Source organism: Poecilia formosa, unplaced genomic scaffold, assembly GCF_000485575.1.
Source record: "Poecilia formosa unplaced genomic scaffold, Poecilia_formosa-5.1.2 Scaffold48, whole genome shotgun sequence".
Classification (NCBI taxonomy): Eukaryota; Metazoa; Chordata; class Actinopteri; order Cyprinodontiformes; family Poeciliidae; genus Poecilia; species Poecilia formosa.
The window spans coordinates 2,105,634-2,130,560 of record NW_006799987.1 but is presented as its reverse complement, the minus strand read 5'-3'; the positions used below and the strand labels follow the sequence as shown (position 1 = coordinate 2,130,560).

The window sequence follows — 24,927 nt, the reverse complement described above, 5'->3', positions numbered from 1 at the left end:
CTTAATTGACTGATTTCTTTTTACTTTTGATTGATTAAAAATATGTTGAAGTAGAGCTGCTCTTACTTGAGTGCAGTTCCTGGGTACTCTGCCCACATCATCATATTCAAACAGGCTCAAACTAATTTTTTTGTTCTTTTTTAATTGAGTCATACAACAATATACATTTAAAAGTGGAAAAACTGAAAGAAAAGTCCTCAAATCTTTTGAAAACAACTCAGGCGGTGACCACTAGGCGTCCCTTTTTCTCTCTTCAGTAAAAACTTTCTAAGTTTTCTCTGGTGTTTCACCAGATGCATCTTAAAGACACTCAAACCTAAAAAAAAAAAAAAAAGAGAGAGAGAGAGAGAGAGAGAGAGAGAGAGAGAGAGAGAGAGAGAGAAGTCCCCTCAGTTGTTTTTGAGCCGTTAGATCAATCAACCCTCCTGTCACGTCTGAAGATCACACACTTCGCGGAAACGCTGCTTTCTAATGAGGTAAGATTTTATTTAAACCTAAATTTACATTTAAGTGCATTAATATCTGTTTGCTTGTTTCTTTTCTACTTTATGTCCAACATGAGTCACAAATAGTGTGTTAACGTAAGAGGTTATAAAAAAGGACCATGTTATAATTTTAATGTTTTTCTGTGTTTTGCTGCAGCTGATGATGCTAGCAGCGCTAACGCTGGCCTCTCTGGGCCTCTTGGCGTGGGCGTCGGACCTCTGCCCGCCCGCCTGCCGCTGCTTCGACAACCTGACCACGGCTGACTGCCGGGACAAAGGCCTGGCCCAGATACCGCCGCTGCCAGCCGGAACGCTGAAGCTCTTCATCTTGAACAACAAGATCAAAGAAATACCCGAGAACGGGCTGAATGAGCTGCAGGTACGCAGCCGCATGCTGCAGACACATGCAACGCGCTGTAGGCTGTTGGTTAAACTGCTGCCTCTGAACAGACATAGAAAGCATAAGCTTGTGAAACCAGCTGACACACATAAAGTCTTGGTTGTGGGAAGTTCACAGGTGTTTTCTCAATGTGTTCAATTCAGTTTATTTACACACCAACAACTCTAAACAAATGTCATATCGAGGTAATTAACAAAAAAATAATAATTTCAATTCAATCAAAGATACATTTTCTTGGACAGGGGTGTCCAAAGTGAGGCCAGGGGGCCATTTGTGGCCCGTGGAGTGGTTCTGTGTGGCCCCTAGACACAATTTAGGACTGGATGAATGAGACTTTCAATCTTTTACAGATCATTTTTAGGTGTTTTTATTTTATCAGCCCAGCTTTATTTAGTAAGCAGAGCCACAAATCTGCTCAAAAACAGACTTAAGTCACAAATGGTCTAATTAAAGTTAAATGGTTTTCAAAGATAGTTTCATTTTTGTTGCAGGTAATAAACTAAAAATTTTATTTTTACCAACAAATTAGGAAATTGTTTAGCGTTAAAATTATTTTTCTGGCATTTTAATTAAAAATACTTATGAATTTGTTGCTGATCAGGTAAAATTATGTAGCATTTTTGAAAGGTTTGGACACCACCGCCTGCAGGAGGCTGCACACCACACTTTTCAGATTTTTATCGCCTTATTTCTTTCTGATGATAAAATCTACTGAAACCAGGATTAGCTGATTGTCACTTGTGAAAATGTAGAGAAAATTTGTTTTTTGGTTAAAAATAGACTTTTAAAGAAAGTTATGCTTTTTCAGTGGCTGTTAAAATCAATCCTGTGTTTTGTTATATTTTTCTTTAATTACAAGAATAAAGCCATAGTTTGATGATTAAGACACAATCATTTTAAAGATAAAAACTCTTTGATGGTTTTGATGTGACCAGATCAGCCTGAGTGATTTTATTTCACATAAACTCAGTTTTGATTATTTGTTTCTGTTACTGATAATAATTTGATGCTCATGTTAAATGTTTATCTTCACAAGATGCTCAACATTCCTCTTTATTTTTTGTAGTAGTTCCCATAGTTAGTTTTATTTTCAAATTATGACGATTATATAATCGTACAATTATGACTAATCTTGTATTATTTGACAGTTATATCATTCTTGTATTTGTCGATTTATTATTGTGTTATTACCATATTGTTGTGATATAACTTTGATTGTGTTGTTACAACTATTGAATTATTACCATATTACCATGTTATCATAACCTTATTCTCCTGTCATTACAAATTTATTCTTGAAGTATTACAACTTTTCCCATATTATTAAGACGTTCTTGTAGTATTACGACTTTACTCTTTGCATTATCATGACTATTGTAGTAATATTACTACTTCAATCATATTATTACGACTTTATTTGCGTACTTTAACTATTCCCATAATACAGCATTATCCTTTTAATTACGACTGTTCTTGTATTATTACAGATTTATTCTCGTATTACTATATTGTCGCATAATAACAATTTTACTCTTGTATTATTACTTTTTGTTGTAATATTGCATCTTTATTCTTGTCTTTCTATGGCTCCTCTGGTAAAGTAATGACTTTACTCACATATTTATGATTATTTGAGTAATACAACTTTATTCTCATAATATTTTGACTTTATATTTGTAACTTTGCAACTTTATTCTCCTGTTGCGACTTTACTACTTCCAATATCCCAAATGATACATGTAGAACTTAGTCTTTTATTGCTGAATGCATGTCTAACCTCCTCTGTGTGACCTCCAGGTCCTGGACCTGACCCATAACCAGCTAAATGCCTCCCTGAACCCGGTTTGGCCCAGTATGACCAACCTGACCAAGCTGCTGCTGCGCGACAACAACCTGGCGTCTCTGCATCCGGCCCAGTTCCTGAACTGCCCCGCCCTCGTCTTCTTGGACCTGAGTAAGAACCACATCCATCGTCTGACGCCGAGGTTCCTTTACGGGTTGGCCAATCTGAAGACGCTGATCCTGAGCCACAACCAGATCGAGACGCTGCAGGCGGAGGTTCTGGACGACGTCATCGGCCTCACAGAGCTCCACCTGAACTTCAACAGGTTGAGGGAAATAGAGAGCGGCGTCTTCAGGAGATCCGCCATGTTGAGAAAGTTGGATTTGTCCAACAACCGGATAGTAAAAGTGGAGGATGGGAGTTTCAGAGGAGCAACTGGTTTGAAACATCTGGATCTGAGTGGAAACCAGCTGGTCACCATTCCAGCCGATTCCTTCTCCTCCCTGACTGAACTGCATCACCTCCATTTGATGAGCAACAACCTGACGGATCTGTCGGACAGATCGCTATCAGGCCTGACCAACCTGACTGAACTGGACCTGAGTTGCAATCGGCTCTCCTCTCTCCCAAGCGAAGTCTTCAAAGACCTGGCCAAGCTCAAGTTTCTGGACCTCTACAGGAACCGACTGACAGAACTCCCGCCGGAGGTTTTCAGGAGTTTGATCAATCTGTCGGATCTGCAGCTGAATGGAAACCAGATCTCAATGCTCCCGCCGGAGGTTTTCGCTGCGTCGCACAAACTTCAAGACCTGCAACTGTCTCACAACCACATCCTGGAGCTCCACCCAGCTCTGTTTGCCAACATGCCGTCTCTGCAGAACCTTCAGCTGGCCCACAACACCCTGACGCTGCTTCCAGAGGACCTTTTCCACAAGCTGCAGGCGCTCAAAGAGCTTCACCTGCAATACAACCACATCACTGTCCTCCACCAGTCAGTGTTTGACGGTTTACCAAATGTAACCAGAGTGGATCTCTCCAACAACCGTATTTCATCTCTACATCCAGACCAGTTCAGGGATCTTTCCAAGTTAAAACACTTGAAACTGGACGGAAACCAGTTGGCGAAGCTTCCCTCAAATCTTTTCACTGCTCTTGGGAAACTTGTGACGCTGGATCTGGGCCACAATAACCTCTCGGAGTTGTCCTCAGACACTTTCAAAGGGTTGATCCACCTGAAGAACCTGATTCTGAGCTTCAACCCGCTCCATAGCGTGCACTACAACGCCTTCCAGGATCTGGGCAGCCTCCACACGCTGCTGCTGCAGAACAACAGCCTGGAGAGTTTACCGCCCGAGCTCTTCCACCCGCTGCCGAAGCTCAGGGAGCTGAACCTGGACGGAAACAAGCTGGGTCGTCTCAATCCTCGCCTGTTTCAGAAGCTTAAAGACCTCCAGCAGCTGAGCCTGAAGTCCAACCGGCTCCGGTCTTTAGAGACGAAGACTCTGAAGCCTCTAAAGAAGCTTACACTCATCTACCTCTCTGACAATATGTGGAACTGTACAAGTGTTGATATTTTCTACTTGTGCAACTGGGTTAAAGTAAATAGAGAAAAACTGAACGATAAGCCAGTCTGCTACTTCCCGTCCGAATCAAAGTCGGCCCTCTTCTTACTGGATCACTGCGCTGCTGCTGCGCGCTGCCCGCCTTCGCTTCCTCTACAACTGCTGAGTGTGCTGACGCCTTCTCTCATCGCTGTAGCCCACAGCTTCCTCTGAAGTGGTTCACGCTTCCTTTATTCGTCTGCACTCCAAGATCAAACGGCGCAGGCAAGAAGATCTGAGCAAATCCAACAAAAGCCTCACGGTGCTCACAGTTCGTCACATTCAGAGGGTTTTATATGACGGACCAACTCAAAGAGGCGCACAGTACGGGCTTCTGTAGGCAGAAACAAAGGTGGAGGAAATCTCAGAAATCTTCTAGACAAATAAAAATTCTGTTTGAAAAGTTGCAAATTTGCCAGATAAAATTAGGACATTTTTAGATTGAACTTGAGAAGTTTAATCTTTCTGCACGTTTGCTAAAAAAAAGAAAAGAAAAAGAAAATAAAAACAACAGAAATTTTCTAGAAAATTCAAGGGAAATTGCTTTAGTTGGATTTCGGCAAATCCAACTAAAACTCAAATGTTCCTCCATTTGTTGTTTCTTTAAAATATTTGTTTTTCTTCAATCTTATCAGTTTGTTTTGATTGTAATGACTTTTTATTAGTAACATAAAAAGATTCGTTTGTAACTAATCATTTCTGTACCAAATAAACTTGAATAAATGAAACTTCTCTTTTTACTCCAATCAGGAGCCATTTTGTATCTGCTGATTAAAATCACAATAACAGACATTAAAATTTGAGAAAAATGTTATGCTCTTTTCATCAGAAAAGCCATTAAATGTTTGTTGAAGGTGCTGAGCTCAGATTAACAGTTTCCTCTACAAGCAGCTGCAGAAGGAAAAAGATACCAAAACTCGTAAAATTATTATTGTGCAAAGCTGTAAATGTCAGAAACAACTTACCATTCCAGGAAAACTGTTAACCTGCCGTCATCTGTGGCTATGCTATCTAGCCTTAGCATTCACGACGGCCTCTGTTGTGAAGAAAGGGCTGTAGCTTAGCACATAGCAAGAGTGATGGTGTGATCAGCGTGTACATGTATTTAGAAATTGATTTTTTCTGTAAATCTGCATTTTGATGGGTCAACACTGGACAAAATGTTGTCACATTCTTTATTGTTTAAGACAAAAAAAAAATATTTCTACAGCTCTTTTGAGACCCAACATACTCAGAAATAAGCCAAACGGACATCCAACCTGCGGTCCTGAATTCTGGAGAAAAGTTCAGACATGAATCCATTTGAACAGCAACTGAGTCAATCCACATCCACAAACCGAACCAGATCATCTGTTGTTTCAAACATAGAAACACTTGTGGTCCTTGAGGTTCCTCAGATAGGAGAAGCTCTTCCCACACCTGTCGCACATGAACGGTTTCTCCCCGGTGTGGATCTGCTGGTGAGCCTTCAGGCTGTTGCCCTGGTTGAAGCAGCGGCCACAGATGTCGCAGCTGAACGGCTTCTCGCCCGTGTGGATGCGCTGATGCCTCTTCAGGTTGCCTGTGTTGCCAAAAGATTTCCCGCATGTGTCACAGCTGAACGGTTTCTCGCCGGTGTGGACCACCTTAAGAGGGGGAGGGAAGGGAAAGGCGGGTAAATTCAAAGTTATGACAAAAAATCAGTCATCAAGTCCTGCTAAAGGGTGGAAATGAACAAATATGTAATCCTTTTGTTCTTATTTATTTGATGGGAACAGGATACACTTTAACATAGCATGTATAGCTATGGCTAATTTACAATGTTCATCCCTAAAACGCCTTTTACATAAACAATATCAAATGATATCATTATAGTTTACATGCTATCATCATCAACATGTTGGCTTACACAAGTATGATAGCTAACTTTAACTTTAGCTAAAATGCTAATGTTAGCTTAACAGCTAATTTAACTTCTGCTAATCTTCTAATAGTGAAGCTACTTTTTGTTTAGAGCTTGTGCTAATTTTAATAAGCTATCATTAGCTGAGTTTCCATTGACCTTAAAATTGGATGAATTGAAATTACGAAAATAAATTCACTTAATGGAATCGCGAAAACAAGCTGCATTTATTATTTCATGGAAAACACCACAGTTGTGAAATTGCATTTTTTTGCATTAGTTAAAAATCAACAAAGTTTTGCACAAATTTGTAATGGAAATCCAGATACTATTAATATCATGAGTTCACTGAGAACAGGAGGGATTCAACTGTGCAAACATTTATACATTCATTTTAAATAAAACTTTATAAAATGTTCAATGCTTAGTACATTTAATTTCTGCAGAAGCTGCCAGTGCTGTGTTCACCTCAGTACTCAGTTTATTCATAAGAAACCCACAATTAAAGGAAAAAAAGCTGCTTTTGTATCAAATAGATCATCAGTAATCAGTATCGTGCTAAAACGACCCAGTGATCCATTGTATCCTTACAGCTGTGATGCCTCTGAGCAACATTATATTTAAACCCCTAAAATCAAGAAATAAGGAAATCGTAAGTTAATAATTCCTAGACACTTTTAGCAAAGCCAATCATTATAAACCTAGATGTATATTAACTCTATTAAACATTGGACATTTTACTGCTTTTTGTACCTTTTTAGGATCAGAAATTAGTTCAGCAGAGAGTAAAATGTTGTTTATTTAATAGGAAAACTTTCCATCCTGCAGAGAAACCCACCTGATGTGATTTCAGGCTGCTTTGCTGCGTGAACAGACGTCCGCAGATCTCGCAGGCGAACGGCCGCTCGCCGCTGTGCGCCTTCAGGTGGATCTTCAGGTAGCTGGACGACTTGAAGCTCTTCCCGCAGATGCCGCAGCAGTGAGGTCTCTCCAGCGTATGCTGCTGCTGGTGTTCCCGCAGCTCCGTGATGGTGCACAGGCGCTGGTCACAGTGGACACAGCTGCATGGGATGGTCATGGCGTGCGTCTGGGTGTGCTTGCGTAGGGACTCCATGCAAGGCACCACGGTGCCGCATGCGACGCAGGTGAGTTTCCTCTCGTCCAGGTGAAATGTCCGCTGGTGCATCTTCAAGGCGTTCTTCTGGATGAAAGATTTCCCGCAGGTCTCGCAGCTGAAGGGACGCTCCCCGGTGTGCAGTCGCTGGTGGCCCTTCAGCGTGTCGGCCTGGTTGAAGCTTTTGCCGCAGGTGTCGCATTTGTACGGCTTTTCGCCGGTGTGTATGCGCAGGTGGCGCTGCAGGTTACCTGGTATGGTGAAGCTTTTGTCGCAGTAGTGGCAGTTGTACAGTCGCTCGCCGGTGTGGACCCTCCGGTGCAGCTTCAGGCCGTGAGCTCTGTAAAAACTTTTGCCGCATTGGTCGCAGCAGAACGGACGAACGTCGCCGTGGAGACGCTGGTGGTTCCTCAAGAGCTGCTTCAAGGTGAAACCCTTCCCACAAACGTCACAAGTGTGAGGTCTCTCATCTGCAAACGGGAAGAAAACCGGAAAATGTAAGAAGACAATACAAACCCTGAGTTTATTGTTGTTCTGAAAGACGTTTTACAAAACGATTAGCATGCATTATAACAACTGGTTTTATATCTTTTGTCTTAATTCGGACCTTTTAAATATGTATTGCCTCCACTATTTTTTTTATAAAGATTTTGTCCTTTATTGAGCCCAGGAAATGTTTTTTGGTGCCATATTTTAATACACAGAACATTAAACATGACAGAGAAAGACGTACAGGTTTCCATCGGTTTCTCTGCATTCCATCAAACAAGTAGAAAAATATTTTAAATGCAAGAAAATTTTTCAGCTTTGAAACATTTGTCTTCGTTTGTTGTGTTCATAGTCAGACTGGCTTAGGTTATCCTGATGTAACTCTGCAGTTGTTCTGCTACAGGCTTAGGTAACCAGAGGACAAACTGACCACTGTTCACTCTGCTACTTCTCCTACTACTCTCCATTTTTGCATTACTTCACCTTTTTCACTTCATAGAAACAACATCCATCCTGTTGTTTTGTTTGTGTTGGTGCATCTGCTCTGTCGTCTCAAACCTTTAAACCAATTTAGATAATTAACTGAACTTGTCTGATGACTCGGTCCAGTTGGAATGGATGTTCTTGACTTGGAATCTGCTTGCGTCACTCACTGCATACAAACTGAACTAAGGGGAAACTTGCCCTTGTGAATCAGCATGTGAGCGCTGAGGCTGCGCTGGAAGGAGAAGCCCCGCCCACACTGGGAGCAGATGAAGGGCCTGTCGCTGCTGGCTCCGTGGACGGACTGGTGCGCTTTGAGCTGCAGCAGGTTGCTGAAGGCTTTCTTGCAGATCCTGCAGGTCAGGGGCGACTCCCTCTGACCCCGGCTCCTCTTCGGCCCTCGCACCCGCGATCTGGGCTTCACCAGGCCTTTAGCACTGATGGTGTAAACCGAGTCGTCCAGCTCCACCTGAAACATGATGGAACGTTGTGGTTTGTAGCCAAAATCGTTTGACATTCATACAACAGCGTAAAATCTCTTTTTCTGATTGTGTTTCATGTCAAAATCAAGGTTTTAATCTATATTTAAATTATAAATGCAGAGAAATTATCCGTCACAAAAACAAATTTTGCTAGGCAATTAATTGTCCAAGAATTTATTGCGATAAACGATAATTTTGTGGTTTTGAACCCATTTTCAACTGATGTGACGGTAATAAAGGCATCAGAATGCAAGAACACGTTCTCAAAAATCCATAAACTTTAAATTCTGATCAACGTTTAAAACTGGAACTGGAAAACATTTTAAATATCCAAACTAAAAACAGAAACAACAAATAAAATGGATTATGAATCTCTGTAAACAAAATCATTCTTCAAAAAAGTTTTAGTTGAGACCAAAACACCAGACTGAAGACTTTATCATCCAGTTTTTGGTGGAAAGAGAAAACAATGGAAATTATTCCATAATTCAAATTATCATGCGATTATTTGATGTATTGCTTATTGTGACACAAAGTGTTTGTTTTGTTATAATCAAGCTTTTATAAAAAGTAGACCCCCATCTATCCGGAGACTTTTATTAAAAAGCCAATTTTGCTTTACCCAAGTTTACTTTTATTTAATTTATTAAGGCGATTAGAAAGAAAATGACCCAAATCTTTTTAATGTAAACCTTTCATATTAATCACATTAACAGTCCTAGTTAAAACCCACAGCTTCCAGACAAACAGGTTTCTGAAGCAGCTGACCGTGTAGTCTGGGTCGTCGTCCAGGGCGGGGTCGTTTCGGTTCGGGTCGGAAATGACCGAGGCCTCCAGGATCTCCTGCTTCAGTAAAACCGACTGGATGCCGTCCTGAACGGAGACAGACTGCAGGTGAGCAGGGGGAATCATCCACACATAAACCTGACGCGTCACTTTCAGTCTGGCTCTGGATGCTGAGCAGCTGGAAGGAGGTTTGGTTTCACTTTCAACGTTGCCTTGGTGAATAATCTTGGCATTAAGGGATTGTCTCTAATCAGCTCAAATACCTGCACTGAAAAAACTAAATCTTAAGTATTTCTGGTTTAGTTTCTTGCGGAAATATCTGAGTACACATGAAATATGATAAAACTAATTTACAAGTAACTTTTCAGCAAGAAGTGTGAGATTATTTTAATTCCTTAATGTTGATGAAAAAGCTTTAGTTCCATTGGTAGATTATTTCACTAACATGGGAAAAATGTCTTGGCATAAAAGAAATAATCTACCAGGGGAACTAGAACTTAAATCAAGCTCCTTTATCTTGCTGAAAAGTTACTTGTAAGTTAGTTTTCACATATTTGAAGTGACCTCAGGTAGAAACCAGACCAAAAACACGTTTTATGGTTTTGCAGAGTGAACTATGACCCCAAATCTCAGAGGAATTGAAAAAGAGGCTTCATGGATTCAGAGAGAGAAGAAGGAAGTTCAAACCATTTATTTTGTTCATTATAGTGAAAAAGGATTGTGTCCCCTACTCCAACATCCCTCTGCTTGGATTTCTAACCATAAAGAGATTTAAATATTGGATTCAAGGCATCTAAACATGGACTTCCTCCCCAATCGACATCTGGGAATACCGGGAGTTTTCAGACAGCGCTGTCGTTTAAATAAGGCATAAACTGATCAACAAAACTCACTCTGAGCCAAAGATTTACCTCACAATTTCTGTTCTTCCACAGGTGGATTATAGGCGACCTCCTCACTCCGGTTTCACCACCAACCAAAACTAAAACAAAGAAAAACAGAGCAGCCTGAGTCACAGACACGTCACAGTGTCATAGATACATAATTCAATAAGTAAATCGACTCTATGTTTAATAATTAAAGCAATAGAAGAACATGCTACACACTACTTTCACTATTAAACAGCCCTGAGTTCAGCTGCTGTTTATCTTTGGTTTGATGAAATCAAACCTCTAAATAATCACCAATAATTTTATGTTTTCTCTGCTTGATGTCAGTGATTTCATCCTTCCTAAACAGACGGACATTTTTCCATTCATCTTTCAACATGCTTGATTAAGAGACAATGTGGATTTTTATTATTTTAAATATCTTTCTGACATAATGAATTACATATTTGACTATTTAATGATTTGTTGTTGGCACTTTAAACCAACACAAAATGACGCCATGCATTTAGTCGTCATTTTGTGACAAAGAATTTCAAACAAAGGGTTAAAGGTCGTCTGTTATTCTTTCTCAAACAGCTTAGCATAGATCTATGGGTCTAACAAACATGTTTGTTACATTTTTTTGAAGAAAATCATTCTCAGATAATGAGACTTCTGCCTATTTGGAGCTGTCTTATGGCACTCTAAATCCAAATGAGTTGCTGCTGGCCACACACCCCCAACTCAAGGTTTATTCTCACACGTGAAAATGGCTGCAAACAGATGCGCAATTATGCAACTGTACATCTTTAAAAAGCAGAATGGAGCCTCCTGCACAACCAACAAGACTGCAGCCAGTGCCTTCTGGATGGTATGTCAACAATAAAATACTTGTCTCTTCCAGTAGCCATTACGCAGAGCATACGGCAGTAAAACCAGCTGACCAAATGTGCTGGAACTCCGCTTTGGTTGCTAGGTAACGGGCAGAATTCTGCTGGGGTTGCTAGGTAACAGTCAATTCCTGCTGATTCATGAAGTTACATTTTGAAGGTTTTTGAAACGACTCAGTTTTCAGACACCAATAAACATTAAATTATAGCTGGAAGTGAAATTGGGCAGAGTGAAGACGAACTCACCTCTGCACAAACTCCCCGGGGATTCTTCTTCTTCTCCTCTCCTCTCCTCCGTCTGCTCCTCCATCACTTCCTCCTGGCCTCCCAGCTCTGCGCTTCCCTCCATCACCAGCTTCAGGTCCATCTCCACCTCCCTCAGCCTCATCCTCAGGTCTTCGATCTCCGCTGCGCCCTGCGACACCTGCAGCACCAGCAGAGCGCCTTAAAATCAAAGCCTCTTAGATTCAGGATGAAAATGGAGGGGAAAAGCCGGTGGCCTACTTCGAGCCGCAGCACGGACGAACTCTCCTCAAACAGCTGGCAGATCTTCTCCACGGCTTCCTGAGCCAGAGACGCCAGGAGGATGTTGAAGTGCATCACCTTCAGGAGAAAAACAAAACACTCAATTCTGTCAAATAACGAAACATCACAACTGAAATGAGTAGATTTAAAAACACGTTAACAGAATGATTTACAGGGACGCACTGATCCACTTTTTTTTACTTCCCATAACAACATCTGAGGTTTAGTATATCAAAAAACAGCTGAATTAACAGAAAGTGTTTATTTGTACTGAAGAAACTGCAATATAAAAACAAAATATTTCGAGAGGGAATCTAAAACTAAAGTATGGATTTTCTTATCAATATTGTATATCTTATCAATATCCCATATCAATATTATCGATATTTTGGCCCAATTCTACTTGGCCTAACTGCACCAGTACAGCACACTTTAATACACCAATAGCTTTACAAGAGTAGAATGATGTAATGCACTGTAATTTGACTACATACTACAGGCAGAAGCCATATAAGTGTCACAAGAAGAATATTTGTGAAAAATTCAACATTAGTTCTGGTTCAGATGCTCACAGATATAAAAAGGTAGACAGGCCTCGGCGTGTATATCCAAATCTGGAATATTCTGGATTATAAATAAACTTAAGTGAATTACAACCTCGTGTTTTCAGGTCATTTTGGCGCAAAAATAAATCTCAATGTAGATAAACGGCCGCATTAAACTCTGAAACAAACAGCTAGCTGCTGTACTTCTATGATCAGCTGGATCCCTGGAAACGGGGAAACGACCAGAACCAGAACCGGAACCAGCGGACTCTCAGTTACCTTCTGCTCCAAACAGGACGTCTGTTTATTTTCTATCCCAGCCGGAGCCTCGTTGGGATCCGAGCTGCCGATAACTTTGTCCATTTCTGACATGGTGGCCGTTACCATGACGTCCAAAATGGCGCAGACTCGCGCCTCCAAATCGGACATGTTGCGGAAATTTACGTTGATCTCGGTCGGTCCAAAAAGCTTCTGTCCGTTTTGATCAACTTTTATCCAACAACAGTCCTGAAATGTTGTTGTTAGTGTGGAAACCACGCGTGACACCCTAACAGCTTCTTTTTCTTCTTCCTGGTTCACGCCCTTCAAAATAAAACACGGGTCGCCACAACGTAACATTTAATGTTGTTGTTTTTTTTAATAGAAGCAAGGAATGGGGTTAAAACTTGATTTTTATGCTACAAATTCAGGTTATGATTTATACTATACAAAAAAGAGAAATTAGAGAGCATGTTATGAAATTTGATTCGTGATTTAGTTTTATTAGGAATGTTTAAAGCGGAAGCACGGCTACGTCACTACACGAATCGTCAACGCTCTCTAGAGGACAAATCAAAAACTGCAAGACCGAAATTTTAAAACATCTATTTTGTTAAATAGATGTGTATAACTGTTTCTCATCTGTTTTTTCTTTATTTATTTAGATCAGTAAATGTTGTGTTGCTTCTTATTTTATTTTACATATTTTAGCCTACCTCATGGTCGTAGGACTAGACTGGTTTGGTTAACTTTGAAATAACTAAATAAAATTTTTACTCAGAAATTGCTTTGCATATTAATTCAGGTTATATTAGGTTATATTAATTCAGTTCAAAAATATTTTTTAATCCCACAGATAAATTAAATATTGCCCTATCATCCAAACATATGTGACTGTTGGGCAGGATCCTATAGCAGTCTGACTCGCACTGAATCTGGAGAGGCCTCTGACTGAACATTGTTGATTTTTCTTGAATGTCACGAGATGCTAGTAGTTCAATACTCAGGGAGCAGAGATGAAATTTCACAGCATCATGTCCTGGATGACACCATCAACTGTTCTCTACTAATCCACCTCCTTTGCTTTTGCCACTCTTGTTTGATTCTCAGACTATTTCATAGTTTGCAGAGCAGGTGTTGTCATCTGCATTTGTTATTTATGCTACTGTATCAGAAAAGAAAGTAGCACAATTTGTCTTTACAAATGTGAAATTGTTTTTACCTGTATTAAATTAGACTGCATAAAAAACTGGAATGACTCAAACTTAGATAAACTATAGATGTAAATTAGATCTACTATGTAAGACTGACACATTTTTTGTCTCTTTTTTAGCAGATTTTGTTTCCTTGATTCACTGAGGGAAAAAACAGCATTACATTACTAAACTGAGTTTTTGCTGCCATCCAATGGTCAAAGGCAGTAACTACAGGGAGTTCAATTTAGTTTTTCTGTGTACAGTGCAGAATTACAACAAAATGTATCTGAAGGGATACTAAAAACAAACAGACCCAATCTATGTACAAGTATGTAAGTCTGAAATCAAATTATTCTCTTACCATCAAACAATGTATAGTTTTTTACTCTTCATTTGAGATTACCACACATTTCAACTTGTTTAAAGTGACAGTATTTCGTGTTTTCCAGGCACATTGTGCTGTAAAATGGCACTATTAAGTAGCTATGCTACCTTCAGTTGTTGTAAAATGCTACATATATCTAACATGACAGAAAAAAATTTACTTTGGAATTTAACGCCTTGAAATTGGGCCTCTGTCTCTTTAAGAAACTCCTGTTTCTGAAACTCTGCCTTCAGGAAGTTGTCACAACTATCAAAACTTTAACGTTTACCAGCATAGCTCTGAGAAGTAGCTCCTATAATGAGCTCAGCTGATGTTCCACCATGTGTTTGCTAATTGATTCTGACTAGTCTGAAGGAGCTGAGTGGGGGAGTGGTGCTCTGTGAGGCAGAAGCTCTGAATCTTGGAAACTGCAGCTCAGAGGATGAGCTTCACCTCAAAGGCGGAGCTACGTCCACCCAGACGTTTTGCATAGCTGACTGGTTGCCATGGAGATTAAAGGAATTTTTCAAACATGCATGAAAGAATCAAGGCAACACTACAGGTGTGTTTTTGATGAGGGAATAACATCATATAGCATGATATAGCTCAGAAAAGCTAATTTTACATAACACTGTCCCTTTAAAGAAACTGAAATCCACCATAAAGCAACATTTGGAGCTCTTGAAAGTTTAAGTGACAAATGTTTGTGAAGAAGAATTTATTTCACACATCCAATCATCCATCCTTCCATCCTATTTCTCACTGCAGTTATGTTTCCTAAGTAACCTGGAGTCTGAAAAGCCGAGCCCACAGCTGCTGCAGGCGTACGGCCTCTCTCCTGTGTGGACCTGCATGTGGAACTTGACATGTCCAAGCTGCCGGAAGCGCGTCCCACACACCTCGCACTCATAGGGTTTCTCGCCCGTGTGGACACGGAGGTGTCGCAGGTAGTTGGTGTAGATACAGAAGTCCTTGCCACACTGCTCACACTTGTGCGGTTTCTCTCCAGAATGCTGCAGCCTGTGGGACTTGAGCGCCTGGCGGATGACAAACCGCTTCCCACAGACGTCGCACGCAAACGGCCGCTCCCCGGAGTGGATCCTCTGGTGGTACTTGTAGGTGGCTTTGTAGAAAAACGACTTGTCGCATTGGTCGCAGGCATACTGTGCAGCGCCGCTGGCATGGATCAGCTCGTGCCTCTGCAGCGAAGCAGCTGAGTCGAAGCCTTTGCGGCAGGTGCCACAGCTGAACGGCGTCACGTCCAGCATGGTTTTGTCCCGCCGGTAGATCACCCTGCGCTCGCCTCGCTCCCAACCTCGTCTCTTGGACGCCTGCTTCTCCTCATGTGCGGCTTTCTGATGCTTCTTCAGCTGGCAGTTGTACAGGAAGGTCTTCCCGCAGAGGTCGCACATGAACGCCTTGGCAGCTCCGTGGAGCAGCATGTGCGCCTTCAGCTTGTTGTCCTGCATGAAGGGCCTCCCGCATACCTTGCAGGCGAATGGCTTCTCACCTGTGTGAATGCGGATGTGCCTCCGGAGGTTCTGTTGGAGCGTGAATCCCGCCCCACATGTCTCGCAAGTGAACACCTTCCCCCTGTGGACTGCCTGATGCGTCCGGAGTGACCGCCTGCTGGAGAAGGCCTTGCCGCACGTCGTGCAGGTGAAGGGATGCTCACCAGTGTGGACACTACGGTGGCACTGCAGGCTGACGGCGCATCTGAAACTCACCCCACACTCTGAACACTTGTGTGGTTTCTCTGCCAGGTGTACCGCCTGATGCGCCTGCAGGTTGTGCTTCGTTTTGAAGGCCTTCCCACAGGTCCCGCAGCTAAACGGTCGGAGGTCTGAGTGGACCAGCTGATGTGTCTTCAGATTCATCTTTGTCTTGAACGACTTCTCGCAGCGCTGGCACTGGAAGCTAGCGTGTTTCTTCTCTTCGTGTCGCAACAGGTGTTGCTCCAAGGTCTCTGCAATCCTGAACGTCCTGGGGCAGCGGTCACAGGCGAACGGCCGCTGCTCCTTGTGAGTGTTCATGTGCTTCGCCAGGTGAAACCGACGGCTAAAACTCTTCTTGCAGAGCTCACACACAAACTCCTTTCCTTTAGGCTTCATCACTGCTTCCTGCGTCTTCTGGGATTCAGAGTTTTCCAGTTCGGGACTTTTTGGAGCAGCTAAATCCTCAGCAGTGTCTAAACAGAGAAAAAAAAACATTTTAACTGCTAATATTACAATGTACATGACTCAGAGTTTCATTCAGAAAACGTGCTAAACTCCGTAAAGGTAAATCTGACCTTCTCCAGCAGGAGGAGACGAAGGCATCTGCATTGTCTCTCCAGTGTCTGAAACAGACATTAGAAACAGAAGAAGAGGAGCTGGGATCAGATTGAAAGAATGCAGAGTTCAGTTTTTCTGTTTCATGAAAACACACCTTCCACCTCTGCAGTGGCTGCAGGAGGATTTCCGTCGTCCATCTTTCTTTTCAGTCTCCCAAGCGGCATGGTAGACACCATGCCGCTCTGTTCCAGCAGCACCGGACCGCCGTTCAGCACATTCTCCCGCTGCAGCCGGGCTTTTTCCAAACCTTCGGCTGCGCTCTTCAGCTCGGCCTGCAGCTGCTCCAGCTGCACGTTTAGTTTGTAGTTTTCAATGAGAAGCGACGAGGAGAGCTGCGAGAAAACGCTGCTGATCTTCCTGGTCGCCTCCCTGATCAACATGGCAGCAACATCTGGCTACAGGGAATAAAATTAAGGAAATTCAAACGGTATTGTCAAGTAAATATATCTGATGTTGATGTCATTTAATAGAAATACTGTTTTACTGAGATAAGCAAGAGTATTTAGGACAATTCAGTTCTGTCTGTGGAAATAATTACCAACAAAAAATGTTTCTGGAGAAAAATTTGGCATAAAAATACTATAAATACTAAAACTGTAAGCAATTAAAAAAAACAGAAATACTATCTTCTAAAAACTGCACCTTTTATAGTAGCAGCATGTAAGAATACCTCTGATTTATTATTTTCTAGACTTTTATGTTTTTCCTCTGGTTTTCTTTGCGGTGCATCTGGAAGGATTTCTGCTCTCACTTTTGGACAGTTCTTACCATGGAAACATGGTATTGGTTTTACAACAGCAACGTCTTAAGACAGAGGCTTCTCTCTACTAGTTGTGAGACTGACTACCACAAATTCTTACTGCCCAAAACTCTTTGAAGATACTTGGATTAACCCTTGTATGTAGAAATGGGGTCCAACCGACCCCACACACGTAAAACTTGTATCATTTGCCTCAGTCCTCGCACGTACAAGGATTAAGACTTACGACAGCATTTAATTTTCCTTTGGGATAAAATAAAGCATTTTGGGTTTGAAGTCAGTTGAATATGCTTCATCATCTGCCAGGAGACTACAATAAACACCAGAAAACATTCAATTAAAGACAGTTTTAAAAAAAAGTCATTTTAAATAATGTGTGGCATAATTATTGTTCAATAAAGTTAGGAAAACCCCCGAAAAACTGGAGGATTCTCAACATTTACTTACCTTTGTAAGCAGATAAAATTATTTTCCGCAGTTGCGCTTTAAAATTCAGTTTTACTTTCCCCAATAACTTCAGAAAACTCCGATATCAGCTGTTAACACTTTTTTAAAGCTATAAAGAAATAATTATCTCGGTTTGTGGTGCTTTTATTGAGCACAATCCGCCATCTTTGTTATGGCGCCGTTCCGTTACTGCTCTGGGTTTCGTCGCGACGACATAATCTCCCCCAGAAAACACCGTCTCTGATCCGGGTTCATAAGAACCGTGAACTCACCTCGCGTCTCAGAGTCCGCTTCGTTTTATCGGTTCCTCTGACTGAAACTCCAAGAACATCGACCGCTGTCATTATGAGCGTCTCTAAAATGGATTTCACTTCGGAATAAAACACAGAGCTATCAGCCATTTTAAACATTTTTATGGCCATCGAGGCAGCAGCGTTATTCCGGAAATGGGATTAACTTCTGTGACGATTTTCAAAATAAAACTCGAAGCATATTTTTCGTTTCAACTGTTTATTCGCAATACACTGTACACGGGGGAAGAAATATATTTACCGTCATGTTAAAGAGAACTATTCATTACAAATTATGTAGATCTTCAAGTTTGCTTCTGCAAAAATAACAATTTTGGTTAGCAACAGATTAGGAAAATAAATTACAGTTTAAAGGAAACAGATCAACAGTTTCTTCAAATAAAATAGCTTTAAATGCCACTCCACACCATCTGTAGGTTTGTTATAATTGACCATTTGTGATGAGTCCCTTGCACATGAACTGTCATGACAAATGCATTACAGAAAAGAACAGATACGCAAAATAGAATCAACAAACATCCCTTTAACTCTATGAAACTGCAAATTTAAAGCATTTTTTGTATTGAAAGACAGAAAATCATTCAAGCTTAATCATGTGAGTTGAGCCGTCACAGCTGTGCTTCTTGAGCTGCCGTGAATCGGAGAAGCCGTGGCCGCACTGCTGACAGGAGTACAGCTTCTGGCCTGTGTGAACCTGCAGGTGGGATTTCAGCTGATTGGATTGGTGGAACTTCTTCTGGCAGTAGCTGCATTCGAAAGGTTTCACCCCACTGTGGATCCTCAGGTGGCGGTAGAAGTTTCCATCCGTCCTGAACTCCTTGTCGCACTGGTTGCACTTGTAGGGCTTTTCGCCAGTGTGGATCCGCTCGTGCTGCTTCAGGCTGGCGCCATGGAAGAAGCTCTTTCCGCAGATGTCGCACACAAAGGGCTTGTCTCCTGAGTGGCTGCGCTGGTGGTAGCTGAAGGAGTACTTGTTGTGGAAGTCCTTCCCACAGATGGCACAGTGGAACTCCTTGTGCTCGCTGTGGCCCTTCTCATGGAGCTTGAGCGACGAAGCAGCACTGAAACCTTTCAGGCACGTTTTGCAGCTGAATGGTTTCACCAGCGGCTTTGGCCGCCGGTTCTGGAGGACGCCGTCTGACGCATGGGAGTTGTCAGCATGGACATACCGCTGATGCATCTGCAGCCTGCAGTTGAAGAGGAACGTCTTCCCACAGAGATCGCACATGAAGGGTTTCCTGGCGCCGTGAACGAGCATGTGCGACTTTAGCTTGTTGTTGTCAGAGAAGCTCTTCCCGCAGTCCTTGCAGGCGAATGGTTTCTCGCCGGTGTGGATGCGCAGATGCCTCTTCAGGTTGTTGTTGAGGTTGAACCTCGCTCCACAAATGTGACACGTGAAGGGTTTCTCCCCGGTGTGGATGACCTTGTGTCTTTTCAGAGCGGTGCCGGTTCTGTAGGAGCGGTTACACTCGTCGCAGACAAACGGGCTGTCGCCGGTGTGCTTCCTCTTGTGCACCGTCAGCGAGTGGGCGTACTTGAAGGACTCTTCACACATGTTGCATTTGTACTTCTTGGCGTTTGTGTGGACCATCTGGTGGAAGCGCAGGGTGTCCTTGCTTTTGAACTCCTTCCCACACGTGGCGCAGCTGAACGGTCTCTCCTCTGAGTGCACGGCCATGTGGGCCCTCAGCTGCACCGCTGTCTTGCAGGTTTTCTCGCAGTGCTGGCACTTCAGCTGCAGCTTCCACTTTTCGTGGCGCAGGAGGTGGTTTTCCAGTGACTGTTGCGCCCTGAATGATTTGCCGCACTGGTCGCAGGGGAACGGTTTGGGCAGTTTGGATGTCTGGTGGCGCTTGAGATGATTCTGGAGTGATGACTCCTTCCTGTAGGATCTCTTGCACTGTGAACACGGGAACGGCAGCGGGTCCTTCACCAAGTCGTGGCTCAGAAGGTGATTCTCCAGATCTTCCCTGTCTGGGAAACTTTTGCTGCACTGCTCACAGGGAAAGGGCTTTTTGTGGACATTCAGGTGTTTCTTCAGGTCACTTTTCCAGTGAAAGCCGGTGTCACAATACTCGCAGAAGAAGCGCTTTCCTGCTTGAGAGGAGGTTCTCCTCAGGCTTCTTCCCTGAGCTTCGCCTGGCTCGGCCCGTGTCTCCTCTGTTGAGTTGTTGGGTGAAACTGAAAGTGAAATAGAAAAAAAATTGTGGTGAATGTTCCTTATTCCAACCCTGAACCCCCTAACAAAGTCCTACCTTTTTCAGTTTTATCAGTCTTCCTCCTCCTGAGCTGTGTTACTCCAGCAGGTTCCTCTAAAGAATTCTGTGGCATCTGGAAAGAGATTTGAAGTTTCAAAACTTTTCGGTCCCAAATCAAAACATCTGAAATTGGTTTAGTTTTCCTCACAGACAGAAACCAGCTAGAGGTCCACAGATTTTCTAAATTTTGTGTGATCAGCCGATATTTACTTGAAAAACTGATTTCATCTTCCCCAGCAATGCAATCAGCCAATGTCTCTTTTTGTTAGCGGTTAGCAATCCAATTTAGCAACTTTTCCAAAAAAAAAAAAGTTTCAGCCAAAACTGAAAAGTCAGTCTTTAAAAAGTTGGTGACTAGCTAGAAAACGAATCAGTGCACCCTTACAGCTGCTTACAAATATCTAAAATCTGCGAATATTTGAGACTTCAAGCAACTTTTCACCTAAAAAAAAAAAAAAAAATGTAACATTTTTCTGTGTTACAGGAGATTTTGGTGACGTGAACTCTGGTGCGGATAGAATGTAGATGTGAACACCAAGTGGACTGGAGACCGCTCCAAAAGCAGGAAGTGGACTACAGCACAGGGCATTCTGGGTAAGTACAAACAAAACAAGCAAATTATCCTAACGTTAGAGGGAGAAACCGGTCGGGGTCTTTTGCCACAGACAAAAGAGAAATCCAACAAAATGCTAAAATCTGACGCCACTCCATTTTTGTTTACATGTCATGGAGAAGGAAGTCATCTTTTTCTTCGTTTCTTCCAGTGGTAACATCCAGTTGTTGATCAATGACTTATGTCATGAGAAAAGTGTTTCCATTGCAGCTTTGCAAAACAAACCAATTCCAATATGGCCAAAAATAATCACCTCATCCAAGCACAAAAACTTTTTACTGAAAAACAATAAATTCTTTCAAAATTGCTTTGTTTCCATTAGGTGAATTTATTTTCATAATTCCAATTGTCCAGTCATATGGTCAATGGAAACACAGCAGTGTGAAAGCAAACCACAGCAGCTGAAAATGTAGCAAATGTTGTAATTCTGGTCACAACCCAACAGAGTCCACCAACTATCGGATGGAAAACAGCCTGAGTGCCGACTTGCTGCCTTTTGCTTTCTAGATTAATCTGGATTATAAACTGGTTTCACTCACTTTTAGTTCACTTGTTTGTTCCTAACTTTCTATTGATTTGAATGTTGGATGTTAAACGAAGAGCCTTAAAATGACATTTGAAATCTCTCTTCAATTTAGTTTTTAAATTATTTTGGGCTCAAATAAAATTTATAAGACAAGAATTTGGGTCATTTTCTTTCAAAATCCCTTAATACATTAAATAAGACTAAATTTAGGTAAAGCAAAATTGGCTTTTCAGTAAAAGTCTCCCGATATACGAGGTTCTACGTTTTAGAAAAGTCTGATTATAACAAAATCAATACTTTGTGTCGCAATAAGAATAAATCATTTAATCGCATGATAAATTGAAGCAAAACCAATAATTTTCATTTGTATGGTTTATTGTTTTTCTACCAAAAACTGGATGATAAAAGTCTTCAGTCTGGTGTTTGGGGCTCAACTAGCTGTTTTTATAAGGACAATTTTGTTTACAGAGAATTTATGATTCATCTTATTTGTCATTTTGTTTATTTATATTGGATATTTAAAATGTCTTCCAGTTTCAGTGTTAAATGTTCATTCAAATTTAAAGTTTATTCATCTTTTTCAGAATGTGTTCTTGCATTATACTACTTGAAAATTGTCTCTGAACGACAATATAATCGCAGGAACTTGTGGGACAATTTATCATCTAGCAAAATTTATTATGACAGAACTAGTCATACTTCCCGTATATCATTCTTGAATTGCAGTCAGAGCCGCCCAAAATCAGTCCAAGGGTCTCAAATGGCCCCTGCGCCACATTTTGGGCACGCGGCTGAACTCCATCTTGTCTCCTCACCTTTTCCTGAGTGCAGTGGAGACCGCTGGCGCTGCTGGAGTCGGGGCTGGCGGTGTCTTGCGGCATGAACTCGGGTTTCAGCTCCAGCTCGTCCGTCAAAGTCTGGGCGAAGACTTCGTTGGCCCCGACCAGCAGCACCGCGGCGGCGGAGGGAATCGTGCCGACAAACACCATCTGAGCCTCCGCGGGAGCCGAGTCGGCCGCGGACCGATCCGGGGAGGAGGGGACGACGTCTGCGCTTCCTGAGGTCACAGGAAGGTCGTTCTGCTCCGGCTCTGGAGACGCCACACTGCTGGAGCCGACCGGCACCGGTCCATCTGGAATCACAGACAGCAGGGAAACTTTAAATGTGAACTGCATCAGAGATTAACATTTTGGTTAATTTTATTTTTCCTTTTCTCTTGAACGTAAATTTTGCTGGTTTTTTCCTCATGAAATGTTTCTTTCCCCTTTAAGAAAAATAATTTAAAAAACACTTAAAAAATATACTTTTGACTCTTGGTTATTTGCTTTAGCAATGAAAGAAAAATACTTTTAACAGTGAAAAAGTCTTAAAAACTGGTTTTTTTTTAATCAATGTTTCTATGATCTTCAGGAAAAAATGTCTTGATTTTATTCTTTTTAATTGATTTTGTGTATATTGTACTGTGTCCTTGAGTGCCTCCAAATAAAATGTATTATTAGTATTATCATTACAAGAAAAATATATTTAATAAGAAAGAAAACTTGGTCAGACTTAGAAAATGGGCCTAAATAAAAGACGAATTGCCTTTCAGGACTTTAAAAAAAAACAAAAAAAACTTCTTTTTGACTCGTTTGGTCGGTCGGTCGCTCTAGTAATGACAAAAAAGATAAAAACTTTTAATAGTCAAAACGGCTTAATACAAAAACACAATTAGAAAACTTTTTTTGGCATATTTTTAATGCTCCCCTCCAGGAAAAGCACTTTAATCTAGATTTTAGGAAGAGAAAGAAAATTTGGTCAGACTTATAGGTCTTCAAAAAAACTAAACAAAAACAAAAGGTTTTCACTTGTTCTTTAGGTCTTCCATAGTTTTCATAAGGCTTAAGTTGAAAAAATTGAGAAAAATGTCTCTTCTGTCTACATTTAGTATCTTGCTGGACCAGGTGATATTGCCAAAAACTGATATCAGAATATATATGTTTAAATACTTCGATAATATCACAGACAATATTCCACATTTTCTTCATTTTTTCCCCTTCCCTTTTTTTTCCAAATTGTATTTGGCCAAAGTCTATTTAAGTAGATTTTTTTAGCAACTCTTGGGGGATTTTTTTGTTTGTTTTTTATTCTTTTAGTTGAGTAAAAGTAAGTTAAATGAGTCCTACTCTTAAGTTGTAATTTTTGGCTACTCTAACCACCATTTTTTTGTAATTGAAATATAAAGTATTATCTTTCCATGATGTTGAAACCAAAGCGAGAACCTACTGACTACAGAAGAGTCTCACCGGTTGCTGGTCCGTCCTCCAGCTGCTGTTCTGGCCCGTCCTGGTGGGTCTTCCCGGGGCCCTCGCTCATGGTCTTCAGCTCCTGTTCCAGTAGCTCCATGTCTCGGCCCAGTTGACCCACTCTGGCCTCCAGCTCCTGCTCCAGCCGCCCGGCTTTCCTCTGCAGCACGTCCTCCAGCTGCTCCACTTTGGTCCGCAGAGCCTCGTTCTCCTCCCAAAGCTCGGCGAACACCTTCTGGATCTGATCGACCAGAAACCGCTCGATCTCCTGGATCTCACCGAGCTTCGCTTCGTCCCAGTCCGAGTTCCGCGTCTCTCCGAGCCACACGTCCCTGAACACGGACACAGCCGCCCGGAGAGCCACTTCCACCGCGGACGCTAACTCTCTCCCGAAGCGCGCCTCCATTTTTTTCGTGTGTTTTTTTTTAAATATACGTATTCAAACCTCGGCTCGTTGGAGTAAAGCGCATATTGTAACTCAAATACGAACTTTAAATCGGTTTTGAGTGAACTTTAAACAACAAAACAGTCTCTGTTTTTTTTTGCTAACATCAACGGTCGGTTCTCTAAATGATAACCTGTGCAACAGTGAAACAGCTCCGAACTACATTTCCGCTTCGTTGATGTTAAGGCATAATTAGGGCGCACTACTGCCACCTGCCGGATACATTTAACTCCGCAATTTTAATATTAATTTGAATATCTAATGAGAACTAAAACTGACAAAATTTAAAATTAAAGCAAAAATTTATACATTTTCTTTTTCCATTTTCGTCAGGAAATATATTTTCCTTTCTTTCTATGCGTTTTTGTCAAAATATGTGCCTATTTTGTTTTTCCTTTCCCCTATACACGCATTTACATCAATACATTTATTTTGTCCTTATTCATGCTTTTTCGTCAAAAATTTTATTTTTTTTATTTTTTGTAAAGAAATTTATATGTTGTTTTACCTTTTCCTTGCATTCGTTTTTGTCAAGAAATGTGCATATTTTGAGTAAATTCCAGAGAAAAAAAAAATAAAAAATTCTGACATTTTGTTTTTCCAAAACCAAAATTTTATGATTTTGTTGTCAAAAAACTTAAACCTGAAGTCGTCTTCTTGTTTCCAGATTCCAGGTGAAAGGAAGAAAACACCAGCTCCACTGCAGTGCATGAGTAACCAAAAGGTATTTTATTGGTGATTATATCTGGGGCTGACAGGCCGATGTGAACAGGACGGTAAAGACACACACAGACAGG

General features: G+C 41.5%; 3 protein-coding genes across 7 annotated transcripts; 1 reads left to right on the top strand and 2 right to left on the bottom strand.

Annotated features, from left to right (window-relative positions):
• On the top strand, positions 1-5,592 carry LOC103138306 (insulin-like growth factor-binding protein complex acid labile subunit). 2 transcript variants are annotated; one of them, XM_007552445.2, is made up of 3 exons: positions 1-476; positions 643-864; positions 2,683-5,592. In XM_007552445.2, exons 2-3 carry the CDS (start codon positions 646-648, stop codon positions 4,441-4,443), a joined length of 1,980 nt encoding a protein of 659 aa, XP_007552507.1. In that variant the 5' UTR covers positions 1-476; positions 643-645; the 3' UTR covers positions 4,444-5,592. The 2 variants fall into 2 exon arrangements, with proteins under 2 accessions (XP_007552507.1, XP_016527168.1); XM_016671682.1 differs by lacking the exon at positions 1-476 and having other exon boundaries at positions 520-864.
• LOC103138343 (uncharacterized) lies at positions 5,431-24,304 on the bottom strand. The gene is made up of 16 exons (XM_016671635.1): positions 23,686-24,304; positions 22,216-22,532; positions 20,259-20,334; positions 18,583-20,184; positions 17,965-18,062; positions 16,580-16,880; positions 16,443-16,490; positions 15,001-16,340; positions 12,614-12,916; positions 11,769-11,867; positions 11,511-11,688; positions 10,417-10,487; positions 9,488-9,592; positions 8,439-8,706; positions 6,990-7,735; positions 5,431-5,894 (listed from the first exon to the last, which is right to left on the bottom strand). Exons 1-16 carry the CDS (start codon positions 24,089-24,091, stop codon positions 5,628-5,630), a joined length of 6,225 nt encoding a protein of 2,074 aa, XP_016527121.1. The 5' UTR covers positions 24,092-24,304; the 3' UTR covers positions 5,431-5,627.
• LOC103138307 (gastrula zinc finger protein XlCGF57.1) lies at positions 14,839-18,161 on the bottom strand. 4 transcript variants are annotated; one of them, XM_016671683.1, is made up of 5 exons: positions 17,965-18,161; positions 16,678-16,880; positions 16,580-16,623; positions 16,443-16,490; positions 14,839-16,340 (listed from the first exon to the last, which is right to left on the bottom strand). In XM_016671683.1, exons 1-5 carry the CDS (start codon positions 18,112-18,114, stop codon positions 14,905-14,907), a joined length of 1,881 nt encoding a protein of 626 aa, XP_016527169.1. In that variant the 5' UTR covers positions 18,115-18,161; the 3' UTR covers positions 14,839-14,904. The 4 variants fall into 4 exon arrangements, with proteins under 4 accessions (XP_016527169.1, XP_007552510.1, XP_007552508.1 ...); XM_007552448.2 differs by lacking the exon at positions 17,965-18,161 and adding exons at positions 17,472-17,555; positions 17,693-17,929 and having other exon boundaries at positions 16,580-16,880; XM_007552446.2 differs by having other exon boundaries at positions 16,580-16,880; positions 17,965-18,160.
• Positions 24,305-24,927: the final 623 nt, after the last annotated feature.